The sequence below is a fragment of the Aptenodytes forsteri genome, unplaced genomic scaffold, assembly GCF_000699145.1.
Source record: "Aptenodytes forsteri isolate BGI_AS27 unplaced genomic scaffold, ASM69914v1 Scaffold46, whole genome shotgun sequence".
NCBI classification, from domain to species: domain Eukaryota; kingdom Metazoa; phylum Chordata; class Aves; order Sphenisciformes; family Spheniscidae; genus Aptenodytes; species Aptenodytes forsteri.
Genome location: NW_008794774.1, coordinates 3,851,187 through 3,860,909, shown reverse-complemented (window position 1 = coordinate 3,860,909; position 9,723 = coordinate 3,851,187). Strand labels below are relative to the sequence as shown.

The window sequence follows — 9,723 nt, the reverse complement described above, 5'->3', positions numbered from 1 at the left end:
CTTCCCCAAGCCTGTAGTGCTGCATGGGGTTGTTGTGGCTGAAGTGCAGGACCCGGCACTTGGCCTTGTTGAAGCTCATACAGTTGGCCTGGGCCCATCGATCCAGCCTGTCCAGGTCCCTCTGCAGAGCCTTCCTACCCTCGAGCAGATCAGCACTCCCGCCCAACTTGGTGTCGTCTGCAAAGTTAAGTAAGAAGAAGCTCACAATGCTGAATGTTTTGAAGAGTCTGTAACAGTCAGCGAACTAGTGTCACCGGGAGCCATGTTGTTCCTTTACAATGCCCTGCGGGTAAAGTGAAAATGTTTCTGGAAATTGTACAGGTGAAGCCTGTGAGTGGAGAGCTTAGTCTTCGTTTTAGCTGATGGAGTGGGTGAACAGGAGAGTACACATGAGGATGTATAAAGATCTGTGTTTTGTATTCTGTCCCTACCTTGATAACTTTTGTACCAGAAGATCTCTATGAGGTGACAGAAGGTGCAAATATAAGGGCACAGTCTGGCCCTCAGAAGCAGCCCTTCAAAGCATTGCATGGGGTTGTAGGCACGCAACCTCTGTTGGTCTAATGATGCTTCAAACAAGGAGCCCTCTAGGGTGACTAAGAAATATGTGGGGGTTCACTGTGTCAGCTTTAACTGGGCGCAGAAAAAGTAAAATACAGCAAAATCCACTAAAAACAGTGGGTTACAGTTTTACTTATCAATTGGGTGTCTGAAGCTGCTCTCTAATCCCAGTCTAACACTGTATTTAGGTCAGTGAAGGAAGCGGCAGTCTCTCATCGTTCAGTTTCCCGGTTTCTGGGTCCAGTGCACCTGAGGTCTTTGAAAGTGGTCTGAAGAAGAATACCAGTAAGGTTTCTTTGGTGCTTTCAGTATTTTATATATGTGAACTGGTAGCTGAGATCTTTCACTTTCTCTAAAATGTTGTCATTATGTGCTGTAGGCCTGAAAGTGATTCCTTAGTCATTAAGATGTTGCAGGGGTGGTTATTGTACAGTACATCATATATATATCTTCGAACAGCTTTTTATAAAAGAAACTAGCAGCTTGTTATACAAGCAGTTTAGATGTTGAGAATCTAAGTTGAGCCATAATTTTCTATTTAATCTGAATACGTCTTCAGTCAAGCTGTCTCATTCATAGAAACCTGGATACTGTATAGTTAAATTCAAATAGATATGGAATAGCTGTCTTGTGCTCAAATTTAGAACAAAGTTACTTCTGACCAAAGTATTGCTAGCAGATAATAGTTTTTTCTATTCTATTTGAGCATGCTTAGCAGTCTTATTCCAAAAGTTATTTAAATGGAGAGAATGAATGACTTTCTCACCCATTCTAGAAGTATATCAATCTTACTAATTTAATGACAGCCACTTTCAAAATCTGCTTAAAACGTATGTCTATAATAAAGCAGCAGAAAGTTAGAATCATCATAGTGGTTTGGATAACTTTAACGGAAAATTTTCCTAAAAATGCTCGTTTAACTTTTTTTTAATTCATTTGACAGCAGCTTCTGAAATACAGGGACTAAGAACAGTTGAAATAAAAAAGGTAAGTTACAGATCAGGAACAGGTGTGTTTACAGAAAGGAAGAAGTCTGACCCTGTTAATCATTTTGAGAGAGGAATTGATGTGGCAATAGCTAATTAATTTGCCTGTCTCTTCAGGTCAAGACTGCATGATCTCCACTGCCTATATTTTTATGTAATATCAGTGCAATTTATGCTATCGCATTTTGTGACCCGTTTTGAAAGCAAAAGGAGGAAGGATTAGTAAGAGATAATGGGACCTGGTTTTACTGTTATCAGTCTGAGTTAAATCCAGACTCTGTTCTAGTGAAGTCAAGGGAACTGTACTAAAGTTGCAAGCCTATTGTTTTGTATTTCATACTTTTCTTCACACATATTTTTAATGGGTACGCTCTTAAATGACAGCTGCCAGATTTTCAACTGTGGAATTCAGTCGACTTCATTATTTACAGGAGCATGAGATCTGAGTCAGAGACTGCTGCTGATTGTCCAAAATATTGATGTTTGATTTAGCCTGGCATCTAGTTCACTTGATTACATGGATCGTATTTAGCCATTCCCTTTTTACATTAGAATCTGCAAATACCAGTTTACAACAGCAGTTTTTGCAGTTAGGTAGTAGGGTGTTGTACAGTAGTGAACAGCTAGTTTTGTTCTTCAACAACAGGACACTAGGGGGAGCATAAAGATTAATTCTGGTCTTTGGGAGGTTCATAATAGGAGATTGCTTGTCCTTAATACTGTCTGTATCAGTCCCATCTGTCCAGTTTTCCTTGTCCAGACTTTCTGCGCTGGCATTAAGGGTCTGGCGCTGAATTCTGTAAGTATTTAGTTTGGTTAAGATAAAACATACAACTAAGTCAGCAAATTGTCACCTACTACTGATAGGAAGAAATATATATTGTGCTCTCTGTTCTTTCTTGAAGTGATACAAAGTGTATTAGCTTAAAAAATGTCTTGAGACATAGGAATTCTGATTTTCGTAAGATAGGGCCTTTAGTAATTTTTTGAGATAAGCCTACACTTCTCTGTATGTGTTTTTCTTTCCAGAAAAATCTAATCTTTTTTCATGACAATAACAGGGCCCTGCAGATTCACTAGGAGTGAGCATTGCTGGAGGTGTAGGAAGTCCTCTTGGAGATGTTCCTATATTTATTGCCATGATGCATCCAAATGGAGTTGCAGCTCAGACTCAGAAACTCAGAGTAAGTTAATTGTTAAGAAGGTTGCGAAGACTGCACGGGTAATGCACAGTAATTACTCTAGGCAGGCAATAAATTAGCAGTTTAATGATACAGTCATAAGTGCTTTTGGCTGTGACAAGAATTTTTGCTGTTTGGATTGTCGAAACGTTACCTCAGATTGGTAGCATGGTAAAAGGTAATTGCTGAAAGATACTGACTTTGGGAAGGAAGTCCTAAAGCAACCTTGGCTCACAGAAGTAGTCAGCTTGTGAAAACTAAAAGTAGAGAAAGTGGTTCAGAATGATGGATTCTGTAAATGAGCTCCACTGACGAGCGTGGTGGACATTGCTGCAACTGTATGTATGCAGTCTGTTTTATCTCTCATGTTTTCTATGCTTATCTGTCTTAGGATAGAGACAGTACTTTTTAGGTTCTGAGTTAAAGTGGGAGGTCTTATCTGATACAGCACTTACATGCATACTGTATCAGTACTGTATTCAACCAACCAGAGGGAAAATGGACAGTGTTATTTCAGGATGAATTCAAACATATAATCTCTGATGATAATTTACTACTTGAGTCTGTCTGTCTTCAGGTGACTTGCAAAATGCACCTCTTTTTTTACATGCTGTGTATTTCTGGAGTATTAGGATCAAGTCTCTAAAGCATCATTACTTTTTTACACTGAATACACTAAACCAGTGTAGTTTGCTAATTGTGATGTTGAATTTTCTACCTTTTTATTGGGTCATTATGTAGTTCAAAGGTGATTTGCCTTTGAGAGAAAATGTACTGTGAACAATTGCTAATTTCTTTCTTCCTGCCCTATATCACTGATAAAGTCTGGCTAAAAGCAAATACACAGATCTGCTATTGTTGAAATAAAGTGATAAATAAGTCTAGGTAACTAAACTTACTGTTAATTAGATTTTCTACATTTTCTTCTGCAGGTTGGGGACAGGATTGTTAGCATCTGTGGAACATCTACTGAGGGCATGACTCACTCCCAAGCTGTTAGTCTGTTAAAAAATGCTTCAGGCACTATTGAGTTGCAGGTAAAAAATCTTCAGTGACATTTAAAATATTTTCTGAATACTATTTTGCCAGCTGCTACAATGAATTATTTTAGTGTCAGCATTCTCATCTTAATGGTTTACGAACTCTGTTCCTAGGTTGTAGCTGGAGGAGAAGTAAGTGTCATAACTGGTCAGCAGCAGGATCCACCTACGTCCAATCTTTCATTTGCGGGACTAACTTCAACCAGCATTTTTCAGGATGATTTAGGGTCAGTAACTATAGAATATACAACTTCTGTAGCCTGTTATTTTAGGTGGAACTCAACCTAAAAGACTTACATATTCTAGCAAATAATGCATGAATTGTTTGACTTAATCATGACTTAAACATTTGGTATACATGAGACCTGTAGGCTATAGGTCCCCTTCTTCATTTTTCATGGTGTGATTTGCTGTGCTGCTTTATTTTGCCCCTCCGTAGAATTATGGTGTGATTTGATTTCTTCTCTGTAAATACAGCCTCCTTTGTTTCACTGAGCCTTGGTGGCTGAGATTAATTGATATGCCCAAAATGTTTTTTCTCAGACTTAAATAGCAAGGCCCTTTCCACAGTGGTACCTGTGTTTCCATAATGTGATTTCTAGCACCGGGCAATCAGGAGCATCGAACTTTTCTGGTATACAAGGTATACTGCTTCTGGTATACTGCAAGGTACAGCTATGTAAACAGGTTTCGCCTCAAACTCTGACATAAATCTGAGGCATTTTTCTTCTAGGAACAGGGAAAGAGAGAATGCGGTTCTTTAGCCACACAGATCTACTTCAAAAGACAGAACTTCAACATTTCTTATAGTCAAAGTATATGTGGGGAGATATACCTATAAATGGTCTGTATAAACGCATACATACCAATACACAGTCATATATTAGAGGCGGAGAGAAGCAATTAAACCTTACAACATAAACTGTTGGGGCTAATCTTAGATGTTTTTTAGGAGGTGTAATGGGTTACAGGACTTTTTAAAGTAGATGTTTGTTATGGAGGTTTGAGGTACTGGTATTGCATCTCTACTTCGCTAGTAAGCACTGTTAGTGGGACGTTGCAGCCATAACTATGCTCTGAGCTGGGTGCAAGAGGTGTTTGAAAGAGCTACCTTTAAGAAATAATGAGGGCATTAGGCAGTTATAGTGTTTTGAGTATGTTTAGTATGAACTAAAATAGCCAGTTCGTTATAATAAAAGCATTTGTCGTTATAGTGGAAAGAGCAATGTATTGTTTAGTCTGAAAGGAAAAATGTTTTTTGTTGCATATTCGACATGTTAAATTGTAAGTTTAGACAATATCGCAATACTCTTTTTCCTTTTCTTAGACCTCCTCAGTACAAGACCATTACTCTGGATAGAGGACCAGACGGCCTAGGCTTTAGTATTGTGGGTGGTTATGGTAGTCCCCATGGAGACTTACCCATTTATGTGAAGACGGTGTTTGCAAAGGTAATTTGTAAATTTGTTCAGTCAATCCATATATTAGCTCGTTCACAGCAGCTACTATCTTAAATCATGGCCTGAGTTTGAAGCCAAAGGATTGTTACAGTTTCTCACAGCTTTTCTGCCTGAGTGCAAGTGCTGGTCAAAATGTGCTTTTATCATTTAAAGGCTATAGTCTTAGGAAGATTCCGAATTTCCAAATGCATGTGACTCTGCACATGGCAGAGTCTTACTCAACTCTCAAAACTGGAATTGTGCACATATTTATAAAAGCAACCCCCTTGCCTTATGTTTAGAGTGTATTTTCTTCAGGTAGTAGAAAGGACTGTTTTATTTATTTTGACTGAGATTCTGAAAGGTAGACCAAGATAAAATAATTGAACTCAGTCTGGACCTTTGGAGAAGTTCAGGTACTGAGCTGGATTTGATAGTTTGGACTTCCTTCCCTAGGGAACAACCCTGAGTCAGAAAAAAATGGAATCAAGAATCCCAAACTTCTGTGGTAAATCAAAGTACAGAGCTGGGTTTTGATTATTGAATTTCTTCTACCAGTTGGTGAAAACTTCTCCAGGTCTTGAAAATCTTACTTCTATGATAGTAGAGTTTAAATGTTATACTAGCTGGACAAACAGGGATGAAGGAATATAAAAATCCTGTAGATCTGATTTCAAGATGTTGTGAATCTTAAGGCAGGGCATGTACTAGCAGGCTGTAGTACAATTGACTGTAGTTGCATCATTGAAAATCAAAAAAGGTTTAAGGGGTTTTGTGCACTGAACCCATCTTGTTCAGACCATAAGGACAGTGTGGCAGGGAGAAAAAGAAATGCATGAGTCTGCAGATACATGTTGTCTTGTTTCAGGGTGCAGCAGCAGAAGATGGACGCCTGAAGAGAGGGGATCAAATCATTGCTGTGAATGGGCAGAGTTTAGAAGGGGTGACCCATGAGGAAGCGGTTGCAATTCTGAAAAGGACAAAAGGAACAGTCACTTTGACTGTTTTGTCGTGAACTGGCTGCCCAAAGGGGTAGGGTCAATAAGACTATATTATTTACATTCAGCATAGCAAAGAGAATGGAAATGTTTATATAGCCTTCTTGCTCTTCCAGCTTCACAGGACTGTGTTACAACACTGAAGAAAAATAACATTTAACCATATTTTTGTATACAATAGAAGTATTTCTCTCACTGTCAAACCACTGGGATGGAGTTATGTCAACTATGGAAAGACATGGATATTTTTCCTACTATTATTATAATGAATGCTTGTAAGCCACAAAAAAAAAAAAAAAAGAATGTTTGCATTAATAACCACACAACAAAACTGGAATGTTTTGCTAAGAGGCTTTGGATATTTGAAATATGTTGGAAAAATGATAAAGTCACCAAGTCAACAAGGGGGTGGCATGGGCAGCAGTAGTCAGAAACAGAAATAAGGTTATTGAAGAAAGAAAGTATTAACAAAATATGGAATTTTGGGAAAAGAAGGAAAAGTATGTAATCTGGAGGCAGAGGATTAATGGACTTAGATGGTTATTTGTATTATTTCACAATGCCCAGTAGAAGGAGCTGGGAGGGTGACTTGGGTGGGTTTTTTTGCTTTGCTGTTTGTGTGTTTAAATTTCCTAAGTCATGGTGTATCCAAAAAAAAGAAAAATGTGTTTTAATTTGGCTTAGGTCTGAGGGTTCGCGTTTTTGGGTTTTTTTGAGGCAGGGGTGTGTGTGTGTTTGTTTTGAAAGGAGAGGACTTGTGCTCAGGGCTGAAAAATCCTTTTGCTAGTGGAAACTACTGGTGAATGAGAGTGCCCAACAACTGCAGTATTAGAAGAACTAGACTTTTCTTTTATAATAGTAGTGTTTTCTAGCCTATATGGGTGTGTGTGAAAGCAACCTTCCCAGTATGAAATGTGTGTAAGCAAAGGTTGTCTTCTTCCGACAACATGCAAGATTAACTACAGGTTCAGCGCAGACGTTTTCTGCGAGCTGCTTGAATCAGAGCTGCGAACAAACCGCTCAGGGCAGGTTTACTTAGCTGCAGGCAGAGACTTGTGGATATTGGTTAAGGCAAGGTGGAAGAAGTTGATGTTAATGGTGTTGCTGTTGTTATCCATAGCAGCAAAGGTAGAGCCCTCCTTGGACTGAGGAGGCCTAAAACCAGGAGTTGAGTGTGGGTAAAAGGCTGAAAACCTTTCCCAGTGGAGGTGAGTAGTAAGACAGCAGTGAAGGTCTTTCTGTATCAGCATTAAGCAGAAGAGATTTGAGGGCCACAAATACTGGGTTATTAATTTTAGAGGAACAAATACAAGACAGTGTCTAGAAAGTACGATGCAATGATGAAGCTGTTCTTTGGGCAGCAGTGTGGTCAATAAATTTATCATCCTCAGTTTCCTAAGTTGGGATCCTCACTAAAACTTTATTCAACAACCGCGCTCACTGAAACCCTTAGCTGATTGTAGCTTGCCTTTGCCTCTGCTCCTCCAAACTGGCTTTTAGGAATCTGGCGGATAAAGCACACTTTGCCCATAATTTACCTTCCTGCAGAAAAATTTTGCCAAGTCTTTTGAGGGAGAAAGATGCCTAGCTAATTAGCATGCTAATTAGCAGCAAGACCCTTTGTGTTAATTAGCAAAAAAAAATTGTAGCATGAAGGCCACCATGTCAGTTGTCATTTAAGAGAAATCTGAACTGAAAATGCAGGCAATAGTCAGGCCATTATTAGGGGAAGATACAAAAGACTAGCATTTGTTTTAGTGGGACACAAAAATAGTATTAGGAATGTCTGTGAAATAGTATTAACAAATTGATAGCTAGGTCTAAGTGAATTAACTAGAAAAACCCACCCTTTTTGTCTCTAACTGTTCTAGAAGTTACACTGTGATAGACTAAGATAAAAGAAAACAGATGGTATCGTTACTGGATGCTGTTGTTATTGAATTGCTCTTCTATACTTACTCCTTGGCTAGAGTGAGAAATGCCTACATTAGAGTATGTAAAGTCACTTTAAATAGTATCTATATTTGTAACAGAAGTCGTGTACAGATATTTTGTTACTGCTGTTGTGTCTAAATAGAGGATTTAAGTTGAACAAATTCCAAACTGTCATGATGAAGAAATAAAGTTGCAGGTGTGTTTCTGGTTGCTTTACAATGGCATGCTTGCATTGTTCATTCTGTTGTGAAAGATTAATTAAAAAAAAATTAAATTAATAGCAAAAAAAATGGCATTACTCTTTATGTGAACCTTAAAGCATCTGCTAAAAATTGCTTTATTTGGATTTTAAGATTTTATCTTCACTTGCAAACTCTTAGGAAAACCATGAGACCAGATACCAAAACTATCTAGGAATTAATATGAAGCTGCCTTGCTTTTTTGAAACAGACAGCATTAATCATTGTTCAGTTTAAAAAGCATTCCTTCAGGCATGGGACTTGCCATGAGGGATCAAAACAGTCAACCATGGAGCCTGGGACTTTGCTTTTAGCTGTGACCCACTCTGCTGCTTCAGAGCACAGGATCCCCCAAGCCCCATGCTGGGAAAGCTGTTGCATGACCACTGCTTAGTGGCTGCCATGCACTGGACCATGAGGTGTAATAAACTTTGCAGGCTTAGGATGTTTGGTTTTCTTTATCGTTTGGTATGCAACACAACTTCCATATTGCAGGGGTTAGTCCTGACTTGGGCGGAGACGTTACACAACGTAGTCACTCACAGGTGTGAGATGGGATGGACTGATCCAGGTGGTGGCACGGATGGGAATAGGCGGGTTCGACAAGCTAGCCAAAACCCCCACCCCAGATGGCCTCCCCGCAGGGAGCCTGCACCTTCCCGAGACAGACCAGATTGAGCTCACGATCTGGGAAGGAATGACTTTTGGCAAAAAGCGTTAGCACTGGGAGTACCGCAGACGATGCTGCACGGGCAACCCACCGATGCATGGGCAACCTACCGACCATATCCAGAAACTGGTGGAATTGCTAGAGGGAAAAACCAAAGATCAAGGGAAAACACTGGCAACCACCCTCCCTCACAGTAGCACAGACACAATTAACCCTTTTGCATCCCTGCGAGGGGAACTGAACGAGTTAAAAAACTAGAAGCCGCGGTTTGGGGTTCAGGCTGCCCACTCCACATTGGTGAATTCCTGCCAATGCTCTGCTGACAAGAAACCTTATATTCATACCCCTGTGCGTCCAAAGCGAGTAAGTTTAGAGTTCTTAATTGATACAGGGGCCCAAAGTAGTGTTCTAAATAAGCAACAAGCCAATGAGTTAGGAATTAAACCATTGAGAAAGACTATAAACATAGTAGGGGTGATGGGTGCAGCAGGCAAATGTCCCATAGCTCAGACTCAACTTTGGCTACCTGGAGAAAAGCGGATGATGGCTGTGGAGGTGGCTCTAAGCTGGATTTGATGTATTAGCAGGCAAGCGATGGTGTTTACCTAATGAAGGTGAGTTTTGGAGGTAGAGGAGCAGAGGCTGTCCATGTTAGGACCCTGCAGCTTGCTCCC

At 39.7% G+C, this 9,723-nt stretch overlaps 1 protein-coding gene across 1 annotated transcript in view; it reads left to right on the top strand.

Annotated features, from left to right (window-relative positions):
* MPDZ (multiple PDZ domain crumbs cell polarity complex component) overlaps positions 1–6,650 on the top strand; it is an 88,948-nt gene extending 82,298 nt beyond the window's left edge. The window contains exons 39-46 of the mRNA XM_019470766.1: positions 750–846; positions 1,505–1,548; positions 2,609–2,731; positions 3,661–3,765; positions 3,883–3,995; positions 5,096–5,219; positions 6,076–6,239; positions 6,322–6,650. Of these exons, the coding sequence (XP_019326311.1) occupies positions 750–846; positions 1,505–1,548; positions 2,609–2,731; positions 3,661–3,765; positions 3,883–3,995; positions 5,096–5,219; positions 6,076–6,222 (753 nt within the window). The 3' untranslated portion in view covers positions 6,223–6,239; positions 6,322–6,650. The remainder of the gene's footprint in view (positions 1–749; positions 847–1,504; positions 1,549–2,608; positions 2,732–3,660; positions 3,766–3,882; positions 3,996–5,095; positions 5,220–6,075; positions 6,240–6,321) is intronic.
* The last annotated feature ends 3,073 nt before the right edge of the window (positions 6,651–9,723 follow it).